At 38.1% G+C, this 14,279-nt stretch overlaps 1 protein-coding gene across 1 annotated transcript in view; it reads right to left on the bottom strand.

Annotated features, from left to right (window-relative positions):
* Nucleotides 1–11,035: 11,035 nt before the first annotated feature.
* Nucleotides 11,036–14,279, bottom strand: part of LOC143700892 (uncharacterized) — a 120,179-nt gene continuing 116,935 nt past the window's right edge. The window contains exons 40-41 of the mRNA XM_077194640.1: nt 12,020–12,180; nt 11,036–11,679 (exon numbers count right to left, since the gene is read on the bottom strand). Coding sequence (XP_077050755.1) covers nt 11,606–11,679; nt 12,020–12,180 — 235 coding nt within the window. The 3' untranslated portion in view covers nt 11,036–11,605. The remainder of the gene's footprint in view (nt 11,680–12,019; nt 12,181–14,279) is intronic.

The raw sequence follows: 14,279 nt of genomic DNA, 5'->3' as shown, positions 1-14,279 counted from the left end.
TATATATATATATATATATATGTTAAGGAATAATTGACGACAGGCCATTGAATTATTAGAAAAATAATGCACACCCGAGGTGTAACGGCCACTCTGCTTCGCGTCGTGACCGCATTACCACCTCGGGTGTGCATTATTTTACTAATAATTCAACGGCCTGAAGTCAATTATTCCGCTTATACTACAGTTACCACACCTCGAATCATTGTTCAGATAATGCTTTTCAAGACGTTTGTCAAGTTTTTGTCATTAAAACGCTCTTGTATGTAGGACTAATTTCTTACGCATCTAATCCCATGCCTACGTTGCTAATTCCAAAACGTCATTTTAGAGTTAGTAACGGAGGTTTGAGCCACTGATATCAGACTAATGATGGGACACACTTACGACTTGCTGAAACATTCGAAGACTGACTGTTTCCATCGACTGTAGCAGGTCTTAAACACCGACTGTGAACACAGACTGAACGCGCTGAACACGCGTTTGGGCATGATCTGCCATATTGTCATAAGTATCAAATTACATTCATAACTGGCCTTAGAGTAAGTGTGTCCCCGGCTTTATGCAGTTATTAGGCTAATGCAGTTATTAGAGAGAGAGAGAGAGAGAGAGAGAGAGAGAGAGAGAGAGAGAGAGAGAGAGATGTTGCAATAGTGAGACAAAAAAGCATATGCGTCAATATTATTTATTGATTTACTTATTTATTCAATTCGTTTTAATTCATTAGTTCATTCTTGTTTTCTAATATTGACAGTAGATAACCTAGTAAATGAAACACACAAAGCCCTTTTAACAAGTAGGCCTGTCAATAATTATTTATTTGTTATATTATCTGGAATAATTATGAAAACCCGTGCAGCAGGACTATCAATTCATTTTATATATTCAGTTTAATTTTCTATTTATTATAGATAGGACTATATATGTGACGATCTGCGGCTGGAGTGCCCGCTTGAGCCTCTGGAGGGCACTCCTTCCTAGTTTATTGTTTCCATTATGTTTCACCCTGGACTGATTATGGTTTATTTGTTGCACCTGTTTTAGATTGAGCGTCCCTGATTTAAGCCTGAGTTTTCCCTTTGTTCAGGGCTCAGTATTGTAAGTGTTTGTATATGTCTGACTGCATTACCTAGCCTTGTTCCAGTTTCCTTGTATTCTAGTGTTTCGGTCCTTGATTATCTGCCTGTTCCCGGTTTCCCGTTTGCCTTATCCCTGCACGGATTTGATGTTTGTTTGGACTGCTTACCTGGTTTTGACCCCTGCCTGTTTCCTTGTACCTGTCTCTGGATTCTCCTCTTAATAAAGCCCGCGTTTGGATCACCTCTGTCCATGTTCCATGTGCAGTTTCATGACAGAATACTGAGCCACAACTGATCCAGCGGCTGAGAGGAACACGGACCTCGATATGGATCCCACAGCGCAGATCGTAAGCCTCCGTCAAGGAGAACGTCCTCTCAAGGTTTTTGTGACAGATTTTTTGAAGCTCTCTCGTCAGTCCTACTTGAATGATTTCTGTTTGATGATGCTCTTTCGGGGAGGGCTGTCTGAACCGCTCGGCTCTGCTATACCATTTCCGTGTTCAAGCTGGACTCTAACCCAATATATTGACCTGGCCCTTTCCATGAGCGGTTCGGCTTTTACTGTGGATTTTTTGAAACTTTTGCTTCACAAAGGACCCGACGATTCGCCACTTTACAAGGTACCCACTGAATCCACGCATCAATTGTCTCCCGGTGAACCAGCGCATCACACGTGCTCCGCCGAGTTAGCGCTACATGAAAGCCCAGTTGAACCAGCGCTTCGTAAAGGGTCCGCCGTATCCACGCAACATGTGAATCCCGACGTTCCAACACTTCACGTAAGCTCCGTTATATTCCTGCGTCAAGAGTTTTCTACTGAGTCTGAGCGCGTGCCAGCCGAGTCAAGTGCGTCAAGTGCCGCCGAGTCAAGTGCGTCAAGTGCCGCCGAGTCAAGTGCGTCAAGTGCCGCCGAGTCAAGTGCGTCAAGTGCCGCCGAGTCAAGTGCGTCAAGTGCCGCCGAGTCAAGTGAGTCAAGTGCCGCCGAGTCAAGTGAGTCAAGTGCCGCCGAGTCAAGTGAGTCAAGTGCCGCCGAGTCAAGTGAGTCAAGTGCCGCCGAGTCAAGTGAGTCAAGTGAGTCAAGTGCCGCCGAGTCAAGTGAGTCAAGTGCCGCCGAGTCAAGTGAGTCAAGTCCCGAGTCAAGTGAATCTAGTGCCGTGTCAAGTGAATCAAATGAGTCGAGCCAAATGAGTGAATCCAGTCAAGTCAGTGTATCAAGCCCAGTGACTCGCCGTCGTAGGAGGAGGAGGACTCGTTTGGTTCGCCAGGCTCCGGTGGGTGTTCCCAGACTCCTCGCCCTGCCGGCCCCGCCTCTGCGCCTCGCCCTGCCGGCCCCGCCTCTGCGCCTCGCCTTACCTGCGCCTCTCAAGCTTCGGGAGCCTTTTCCAGTAGCGGTTTCCAGCCCGGAGGCTTTAGCTTTCAATTTCCCCATGAACTTTTTGGGGGGGGGGCAATAGGTACCCTAAGAGGGCCATGGAGGTGGCATCTACGTGGACCCTTGCACTACCACCTACACCTGAGAGGGTCATGGAGGTGGTGCCTACATGGACCTTTGCACAACCACCTTCGCCTGAGCTTACCATGTCACTGGTCCTGTCCAGCCCTGTGCTCCCCACGTCTTGGTCCCCTGTTAAGTGTACTCTGCCCTGGTCCTGTGTTATGTGTACTCTGTCCTGTTCTCCTGTCACTTATGCTCCAGCCTGTCTTCCTGCCAAGCATGCTCCGCCCTGGCTACTTGCGGAGCGTGCCTCCCCGTGGTCTCTTGCCTTGTTCTGGTCTCCAGGCCCCAGGTCTCTCCATGGGCCTGGCCCCCTGCCTCTCCACGGGCCTGGCCCTCCATCCCATCCCCCGTCGACCTCCCTCCGGAGCTCTTAGGAGCGTCTGGAAGCCGCTCCTTAGAGGGGGGGTTATGTGACGATCTGCGGCTGGAGTGCCCGCTTGAGCCTCTGGAGGGCACTCCTTCCTAGTTTATTGTTTCCATTATGTTTCACCCTGGACTGATTATGGTTTATTTGTTGCACCTGTTTTAGATTGAGCGTCCCTGATTTAAGCCTGAGTTTTCCCTTTGTTCAGGGCTCAGTATTGTAAGTGTTTGTATATGTCTGACTGCATTACCTAGCCTTGTTCCAGTTTCCTTGTATTCTAGTGTTTCGGTCCTTGATTATCTGCCTGTTCCCGGTTTCCCGTTTGCCTTATCCCTGCACGGATTTGATGTTTGTTTGGACTGCTTACCTGGTTTTGACCCCTGCCTGTTTCCTTGTACCTGTCTCTGGATTCTCCTCTTAATAAAGCCCGCGTTTGGATCACCTCTGTCCATGTTCCATGTGCAGTTTCATGACAATATACTTTATTTATTTATTGAAAATTGAACTGCATGTGTCCATTGATTGTGAAGTTATACATCGAAAATTGCACATCAAGTATATGGGGCTGCATGTTTTTTCTTGTTATGAATTGTATGCTATTTTCCGTTATTACGGTTAACTATGCGCAGTGATATGGAACTGTAATGCGGTCAAACCTGCCTGAAACTACTTTAGCCGTGCGTTTCCCTGAAAATAATTGCACACCTTAGAACGTTCTCAACCAATCAGAATCGAGCATTCAACAGCCCTGTAGTATAAATATATATACAGGTCCTTCTCAAAAAATTAGCATATTGGGATAAAGTTCATTATTTTCCATAATGTAATGATGAAAATTAAACTTTCATATATTTTAGATTCATTGCACACCAACTGAAATATTTCAGGTCTTTTATTGTTTTAATACTGATGATTTTGGCATACAGCTCATGAAAACCAAAAATTCTCAAAAAATTAGCATATCATGAAAAGGGTCTCTAAACGAGCTATTAACCTAATCATCTGAATCAACTAATTAACTCTAAACACCTGCAAATTTTATGAGAAGGACCTGTATATGATAAAGTTGTGAGGAGAAGTTGAAGCATCAAGAAAAATGAAGTGAAAATGAAATTAGTCCCTATGGACCTCTATTGGATGTGGTCATTATACTTTCTTTTTTTAACTATAATTCCTGAAGTTTTTCCACAAACCTGCAGATGGCAGTATTTTATACCTAACACATAGAGCAATGTCCGAAAACAATTTAGATTTAATTAAGATCATTATTTAAGTGATTCTTTCATTAAAAATTTTTTTCCAATTATTTCAATTATGAGCCAATAAATGGCGTAGTTAAGTTATGCAGTAAATAGGTAAAAAACTACCAAATATCCACATGAACACTGCATAAATGTATAGATGAGAAGTAAATAAAAAACAAATGATATATAGTTTGCCATGTAAAAAATGTATATTTCTTATGCAATCGCTCTGTAAAAGTTTGAGGTCTATCTGACCCCAAACACCAAACACGTAAACCCTACTTGAACACTGATAAAAGGTTAATAGTTGATGGTATACAACTATTTTCTCATTCCTGTAATAATAAAAATATCAGATTAATTTTTCAATCCAATCATAAAATCTCTGGGACATTTTTTTGGAATGCACAAATCGCTGATATTCATTGGAAAGAGGAATGGTTAAATCCATATAAATTTTGTATGCAGAATAAAGTTAAAGAGTGAAATTTTAAAATGCTTCACAAAATCTACGCATGTAAAGCTTTGTTATCAAAATTCATGGACATTGACAACAAATGTTCTTTGTACTGTACACGAGGAAGACTTGGCTCATTTGTTAACTGTGATTTATCTAAAAGTTTGGTCTGATGTTAGTTCTTTTCTTTTTGCCCCAAGAAAGGTGAATTATAAATTATCTCTAAAAGATTATCTATGTTCTTTCACACAGAGAAGCAAATTGTTTGAATATGTGGTTTACGTCTACATTTTGCATGGTAAATATTACATCCATAAACAAAAATCTGCTAAATGCATACCTAAATGTAATTTATTCTGATGGAATTGCTGAAGAAGTCATTAAAGATAAAAATAATTAAATTTTGTTAAACTTTATGGAGGAATTCTTTATATTGTAATGTCCCCACTGTGTTTACCAAATTCTATGAATCTTGAAAATCAACAGGAAAAAGGAAGAAATATTTAGTTTGTTGGTTTTTTTTTTCTTTTACCATTCCAGATTAGTTTTTTTCTCTCTCTTGTTGTTGTTTCTTTGTACTCCTGTGAAGTATTCTCGTTGTATGATGAATTCAGTGATTTGAATCATTTGTTTCAATAAAAAATAAAATAAAATGGGTCTGTGCTCGGTCTTAAAGGGGCAGCAGTCTAATAAACCTGCTGCTGTGTTTTAATGTTAATCAAACGATGCAAATAAATTACTCACTGCTCTTGATTAAATAGGCTACCTTTTGTAACTTTACAAAAAGATACATCTATATTTAATTTATTCAGTAATAAATATGCAGTGTTTTTTTCACATTTGATTGATTACTGTAGTTTTTGTTGTAGTATCACTGGTGTCTAAACATTTATACCACTGACCCAATCCTCAGCACTGAGTCCTTCTGGAGCTGCTCTAAATATGTGCTATTAAATGTAAGATCAAATATGATAGAGCAATAGAATGAACAGTGAAAGTAACAGAAGCTACAATGCATTTTTAGCAGGCTTAATTAATCATGAAAATAAGGAAATATTTATTTGATGAACTTATTTTTTTCATTAATTTATTTTATATTCTTTTTGTTTCTCTACCAATACATTAAAAATCACAAATGCAGTGAAAATACAGGTATTGGTTATGGCGAGCTGTGAGTACCAAAAATGAAAGTATCGGTATCGGACTCGTTCTGGAAAAAGTGGTATCGGTGCAAAAAAATCTACGAGTCACTCACTGACTAAAAGTAATTCTCCTGCCGTCAGTGTGGGAAGAGTTTCACAGAAAAAGGAATGACCCTTAATGACCACATGAAGACACACACCAGAGAGAAGCCGTACCCCGGTGATCAGTGTAGGAATTTCACACATAAAGGACACTTTAAGGAGCACATGACAATCCACACTGGAGAGAAGCCGTACACCGATGATCAGTGTGGTGGAGTTTCACACATAAAGGACATTAAGAAGGAGCACATGACAATCCACACTGGAGAGAAGCCGTGCACATGTGATCAGTCTGGAAGAGTTGGAGAAAGACATGCAGTTTTAAATTACATCTTCGTTCTCATTCTGGAGAAAGACCGTTTTACTGTGATTACTGCGGTAAAACATTGTTTTATGACAGAAGCATTCTGCAGAACCAGCTGAAAGTTCATACAAAAGAGAAGACTCATATGTGTTCTTTGTGTGGAAAAAGTTTTAGCTATAATAGTACTTTAAAATGACACCAGAAAATACAGTGTGAAGGATCAGATGTGCTTTGATTGTGGGAAGACTTTAGTTTGAGATGCTGAGTTGAAAAAGTGTTTACAGTGTGACATGAGATTCTGTTGGTCAGAATCTTTGAAAAAACATGAGAATCCACAGTTGAGAGAAGCCGTAAAACATGAGAATCTACAGTTGAGAGAAGCCGTAAAACATGAGAATCCACAGTTGAGAGAAGCCATAAAACATGAGAATCTACAGTTGAGAGAAGCCATAAAACATGAGAATCTACAGTTGAGAGAAGCTGTAAAACATGAGAATCTACAGTTGAGAGAAGCCGTAAAACATGAGAATCTACAGTTGAGAGAAGCCATAAAACATGAGAATCTACAGTTGAGAGAAGCCGTAAAACATGAGAATCCACAGTTGAGAGAAGCTGTAAAACATGAGAATCTACAGTTGAGAGAAGCTGTAAAACATGAGAATCTACAGTTGAGAGAAGCCATAAAACATGAGAATCTACAGTTGAGAGAAGCTGTAAAACATGAGAATCTACAGTTGAGAGAAGCCGTAAAACATGAGAATCTACAGTTGAGAGAAGCTGTAAAACATGAGAATCTACAGTTGAGAGAAGCTGTAAAACATGAGAATCCACAGTTGAGAGAAGCTGTAAAACATGAGAATCTACAGTTGAGAGAAGCTGTAAAACATGAGAATCTACAGTTGAGAGAAGCCATAAAACATGAGAATCTACAGTTGAGAGAAGCCATAAAACATGAGAATCTACAGTTGAGAGAAGCCGTAAAACATGAGAATCCACAGTTGAGAGAAGCTGTAAAACATGAGAATCTACAGTTGAGAGAAGCTGTAAAACATGAGAATCTACAGTTGAGAGAAGCCATAAAACATGAGAATCTACAGTTGAGAGAAGCCATAAAACATGAGAATCTACAGTTGAGAGAAGCTGTAAAACATGAGAATCTACAGTTGAGAGAAGCCGTAAAACATGAGAATCTACAGTTGAGAGAAGCCATAAAACATGAGAATCTACAGTTGAGAGAAGCCGTAAAACATGAGAATCCACAGTTGAGAGAAGCCGTAAAACATGAGAATCTACAGTTGAGAGAAGCCGTAAAACATGAGAATCCACAGTTGAGAGAAGCTGTAAAACATGAGAATCCACAGTTGAGAGAAGCTGTAAAACATGAGAATCCACAGTTGAGAGAAGCTGTAAAACATGAGAATCTACAGTTGAGAGAAGCTGTAAAACATGAGAATCTACAGTTGAGAGAAGCCGTAAAACATGAGAATCCACAGTTGAGAGAAGCTGTAAAACATGAGAATCTACAGTTGAGAGAAGCTGTAAAACATGAGAATCTACAGTTGAGAGAAGCTGTAAAACATGAGAATCCACAGTTGAGAGAAGCTGTAAAACATGAGAATCTACAGTTGAGAGAAGCCGTAAAACATGAGAATCCACAGTTGAGAGAAGCTGTAAAACATGAGAATCTACAGTTGAGAGAAGCTGTAAAACATGAGAATCTACAGTTGAGAGAAGCTGTAAAACATGAGAATCTACAGTTGAGAGAAGCTGTAAAACATGAGAATCTACAGTTGAGAGAAGCTGTAAAACATGAGAATCTACAGTTGAGAGAAGCTGTAAAACATGAGAATCTACAGTTGAGAGAAGCTGTAAAACATGAGAATCTACAGTTGAGAGAAGCTGTAAAACATGAGAATCCACAGTTGAGAGAAGCTGTAAAACATGAGAATCTACAGTTGAGAGAAGCCGTAAAACATGAGAATCTACAGTTGAGAGAAGCTGTAAAACATGAGAATCTACAGTTGAGAGAAGCCGTAAAACATGAGAATCTACAGTTGAGAGAAGCTGTAAAACATGAGAATCTACAGTTGAGAGAAGCTGTAAAACATGAGAATCCACAGTTGAGAGAAGCTGTAAAACATGAGAATCCACAGTTGAGAGAAGCTGTAAAACATGAGAATCCACAGTTGAGAGAAGCTGTAAAACATGAGAATCCACAGTTGAGAGAAGCTGTAAAACATGAGAATCCACAGTTGAGAGAAGCTGTAAAACATGAGAATCCACAGTTGAGAGAAGCTGTAAAACATGAGAATCTACAGTTGAGAGAAGCTGTAAAACATGAGAATCTACAGTTGAGAGAAGCTGTAAAACATGAGAATCTACAGTTGAGAGAAGCTGTAAAACATGAGAATCTACAGTTGAGAGAAGCTGTAAAACATGAGAATCCACAGTTGAGAGAAGCTGTAAAACATGAGAATCCACAGTTGAGAGAAGCTGTAAAACATGAGAATCTACAGTTGAGAGAAGCTGTAAAACATGAGAATCTACAGTTGAGAGAAGCTGTAAAACATGAGAATCTACAGTTGAGAGAAGCCGTAAAACATGAGAATCTACAGTTGAGAGAAGCTGTAAAACATGAGAATCTACAGTTGAGAGAAGCTGTAAAACATGAGAATCTACAGTTGAGAGAAGCTGTAAAACATGAGAATCTACAGTTGAGAGAAGCTGTAAAACATGAGAATCCACAGTTGAGAGAAGCTGTAAAACATGAGAATCTACAGTTGAGAGAAGCTGTAAAACATGAGAATCCACAGTTGAGAGAAGCTGTAAAACATGAGAATCTACAGTTGAGAGAAGCTGTAAAACATGAGAATCTACAGTTGAGAGAAGCTGTAAAACATGAGAATCTACAGTTGAGAGAAGCTGTAAAACATGAGAATCCACAGTTGAGAGAAGCTGTAAAACATGAGAATCCACAGTTGAGAGAAGCTGTAAAACATGAGAATCCACAGTTGAGAGAAGCTGTAAAACATGAGAATCTACAGTTGAGAGAAGCTGTAAAACATGAGAATCTACAGTTGAGAGAAGCTGTAAAACATGAGAATCTACAGTTGAGAGAAGCTGTAAAACATGAGAATCCACAGTTGAGAGAAGCTGTAAAACATGAGAATCCACAGTTGAGAGAAGCCGTAAAACATGAGAATCCACAGTTGAGAGAAGCTGTAAAACATGAGAATCTACAGTTGAGAGAAGCTGTAAAACATGAGAATCTACAGTTGAGAGAAGCTGTAAAACATGAGAATCTACAGTTGAGAGAAGCCGTAAAACATGAGAATCTACAGTTGAGAGAAGCTGTAAAACATGAGAATCTACAGTTGAGAGAAGCTGTAAAACATGAGAATCTACAGTTGAGAGAAGCTGTAAAACATGAGAATCTACAGTTGAGAGAAGCTGTAAAACATGAGAATCTACAGTTGAGAGAAGCTGTAAAACATGAGAATCCACAGTTGAGAGAAGCCGTAAAACATGAGAATCCACAGTTGAGAGAAGCTGTAAAACATGAGAATCTACAGTTGAGAGAAGCTGTAAAACATGAGAATCTACAGTTGAGAGAAGCTGTAAAACATGAGAATCTACAGTTGAGAGAAGCCGTAAAACATGAGAATCCACAGTTGAGAGAAGCTGTAAAACATGAGAATCCACAGTTGAGAGAAGCTGTAAAACATGAGAATCTACAGTTGAGAGAAGCTGTAAAACATGAGAATCCACAGTTGAGAGAAGCTGTAAAACATGAGAATCCACAATCGTATCGCTGCCCTCTATGTGGGAAGGTTATGTTCTTAACTAATGTTTGAAATCTCAGTATTCATCGTCAGATCCAGTACATTCAAATGCTTTACTGGGTCCTTATCAAACATGAGCCAATAAATCATTGAACAATAAAATCTGTGACTTCTATATAAATATGTAACAAGACAATGAAACATCGAGTTCATCTTCAAGAGTTTCAAGTGTGAGATTCAGATCAACTCATGTAAATCCCAAATGAACAATATCTAAATCTTTATGCTGAAGATTTCGCTTCACAATATTATTCAACTATTGATGCTTTATTAGGATTCTTGTATTTTGTATAACTTTTATTTAAATTTATTTTTATGGAGTATTGGTGAGTGAGTGATTAAAATAAATGTAGAATAGTGTGTGTTTGAGTTGTTTTAGACTCTTTTACTCCGTGCAGCAACATTACATCATTTCTAGTAGGTCACACATTACAATAAGCTTATAACAAAAGTGAATTGATATTTACCAAGAATGATGAAAAAGAAGAAATAAAAATATTGTTCACACATGTTCTTCTACTTGTGTTAAAGTATTTTTGTGTCTCTTCTGTTTTGGAAAGAAACTTTTGAGTTGCGTGTCTGCAAATGTAGACTAATATCTTTTGCCATAAAGAGTTGAGCTTCTGCTCTTGAACACATTTATTTTAAGTAAAATGTTCTTTGATTGATTGAAATCCTTTGTCTACAAGTCTTAACTGTACTTTCCCTATACAAAATATATCACAATTAGTTCATTTATGTCTTTCATAAAGGAAAGTAGAGCATTTCTCTAATACTTGTTGGTAAATGTTCACTACCAAAAACTACAAAAAAAGATTGATGCTATTTCTATTGGTAGGCTACTATTGATGTTTTATTATATAAAACTTATTCTTCACATGATATTGTGTTGACCTCTAGTGGTGAGCTCGAGAAGTTGCATAATCTCTGCATCTGCTGTTGCATCTTAATACCAGTTACACTCCAATTAAGGGAACTTAACTAATTGACTTTTCAAAATAAACACGTTTTTACTTGTATTTTATTATGATAACATATTGTGTAAATATACAATACAATGGCAATGAGAAAATTATAATTGCTGATCAAAAAGCATTGGATAGAATATATAGACTAGGAAATGCGAAAGCTACAACTGAAAATGTGGAGGATTATGGGTACATGAATGCTGTCAATATTAAATCTTAGTCTGGGCTGGTGTGTGATAACAGGCATTATCTGTATGTCAGTCAAAGCACACAGACAGATTCATACAAAAAAAATATATATTTTGTATATAAAATGTATGCGAAATATAATTGTAAAACAGATCGAAGTTAAATAAATAATATAAAGATACATATGACAGATTTGACAGATTAAAATATTAGCATATGTATCACACAATGATGTCATTTTAATTTTAGACTTTGTTTATATCATTTAATATATTTAATTGCTAAATTTGACAATTACAGTAAGCAAGTAATTTTAACTGTATTAAAGTACAGTTAGTTTTAATAATTTCATAATGGAGGAGTTTAATCCCGACATCATTATGATGAAGGTCTTACACTGAAGACTCATATTCATGCTACACCTCTGAGCCGAGATCAGGCTTTTCCATCTCTGAGCTGTGATCAGACTCATCTTCCTCCTCCGTTTCACCTGTAAAAAAGCAAAACATCTTGTATGAACACTAAATCGTCAAATAACCAGTCACCATAAATCACAATGTGTTGTATGTTTCTATTAATGCTGCATTATTTAATTTCTAAGCCTGATCCTTTTTAAAATATAGAGCTAGTATAATAAACTGTACATTTGTTAAAGTAATGCTATTTAAAGCTGTTTAAATGTAACTATAAAATACAGGTATAAAAAGCTTCAATTTGTAATAGCTGTGGGTTTTGCAGTGTTAATATTTATGAATTGATTTTTGGCCGCATTTCACAAAAATAACCATCATACACACGGTATTCATTTATTACAGTATTATAGCAAGAACCTTCTGAGGAGCTTTCATCCGATGGTGGCTTTTCATGTGTTGTTGATTTCACAGGTTCCTCCTGGGGTTTAGACGGACCAAACAATCCACCAATCCAGTTTGCACCAGTTCCCAACATGTTTGCACCAGTTTCCCAGACACCCCCGCCTTCTTTCTCTAGGCTGTGAGGAGGAATTAGAAGAGAAAATAATTAGTGTTGAGTGGAACAAGTTACAAATTAATTATTATATTTCAATTAAGTACAAAGTGTAATAGACTGAAACTAACATTACATTCCTGTAAACAGATTAGTTACTGATTTGACATCATTTGGCATACACACTTTCACCTAAGCAAAACTTAATACATTTCTAAACAATATTTCAGGGTTTTTCCTATGTCAGAAATGGTCTTCAGTGGTGATGAACCATATGAACCTGATGAACACGGTCATCCATGCACACACACACATGCTCCAACACACACATTGGGATTCCATGTTTTATGGGAACATTCTACTGGCATTATTGTTTTTATTCTGTAAAAACTGTATATTCTCTCCCCTTAAACTAAAGGGACCCCATCACACAATGTTTTTTGCATTTTTGGTTTTCAAAAAATATTATTCTATAAGATTTATGAGCTTGTTTCCTCATAGAAACCAAAAAAAATTCCCCACTCATTTCTTAATTTTTTAGATTTTCTCAATACCGTAGGGTTTACCTGAACACATAGGCGGATTAACCATATGGGCAATTGGACAAGTGCTCAGGGACACCACGCAAATCTTTTTTTCTCTTTTAAAACAAGCGATTTGTTCTCAAATGTATTTCTAGCCTATGCCTATAAATACCCTTCCATCAGAACGTGCTAACTTCCCTGAATGTTTTGTTGAAAGTTTATTATTTTCACACACACGCACACACACACACATACACACGCACACGCACACACACACACGCATACGGACACGCACACGCACGCACACACACCACACGCACGCACACACACACGCGCACACACACGCACACACACACGCGCACACAAACACACACACACACACACACACAAAGAGAGACTTGAACATGTGGTTTATGGGGACTCTCCATAGGCATAAAAATTTTTTTTTTTTTACTGTACAAACCGTATATTCTATCCCCCTACACTAACCCTACCCATTACACAAAACTTACTGCATTTTCTGGATTTCAAAAAACAAAAACAAAATATAGCTGCAAGCAGCAATTATTGGGGCCAAACACAAAGTTCCTACGGTGGTTTCGTCTTGATCGGACAAACGGTTTCGAAGATATTCGTGAAAGTTGTTTAAGCGCTAAATCACCAAGCTGCACAAACCATAAGGTGAAACCACGCTAATGCCTTTAAAATTCAAAATGTCCAATATGGGAAAAGTGGATATCACTCGACTCAGCATGCAGTCCCGAATCTAACGAGACCAATTTGATGTGAATATATCATATATACATATGTGAATATGAATATGATTTCTGGGCAAACCGTTCAGAAGTTATAAGCAAAAATAGCCATTTTTCATATCCCTGCACCAGTAGGTGGCGCTGTGCCGAAACGCAGCATGTAACCTCAGGTCATGCTTGTGATGATAAGTACCAAGTTTGGTCTGAAAACAATAAAGCTTGTGGAGATACAGCCTTACGTATGTCTATTTACGCAAGCACTCTGTAAAATTAATTTGCGAGTTATCTTTTTGTCGGCATGATCTGCAGGTGATCTGGTTTAATTTTCGTGAAAATTGGAGCAAAGGCCTAGGAGGAGTCCGAAAAGTAGGTTTTTAGGAATATTCAAAATGGCGGAAACATTTTCATGACGGAAATAATTTAAAAAAAATAAGTTTTTGTTATTAGCATAAATGTGAGTGCAACTCTGGACAGGTGGTGGCGCTAGAGTTAGATACGGCTCCTAAAAAACAAACAGTTTAGTACATTTAGTTGTAGCCATTTGGTTTATGAGGACACAGGAAAAGACAGTATAGACTTTATTACTTTATAGAATACTATAAATGAATGTATTTTTCCCATCATTCTGTAATAAGATGCCACATCAGATCAGAGAAGGGAGTTATTTTAAACATTCGACTGACTTTATATTGAAGAAAAACATGATAGTAATGTGATAAATTATTGTGTTTTACGGTATGCTAAGATAACATGCTAGCCCTTATGCACCTGTTGCCAGAGGAGCGATAATACAACTAACATCACTGGAATGTGTCTTTGAAAGGGCATTTGTTACAAACGGAAAG

This window comes from Siphateles boraxobius, unplaced genomic scaffold (genome assembly GCF_051911475.1).
Source record: "Siphateles boraxobius isolate OS27281-9 unplaced genomic scaffold, OSU_SipBor_1 32, whole genome shotgun sequence".
Lineage (NCBI taxonomy): Eukaryota > Metazoa > Chordata > Actinopteri > Cypriniformes > Leuciscidae > Siphateles > Siphateles boraxobius.
The sequence above is the reverse complement of the archived record's forward strand: the minus strand, read 5'-3'. Positions and strand labels throughout refer to the sequence as shown.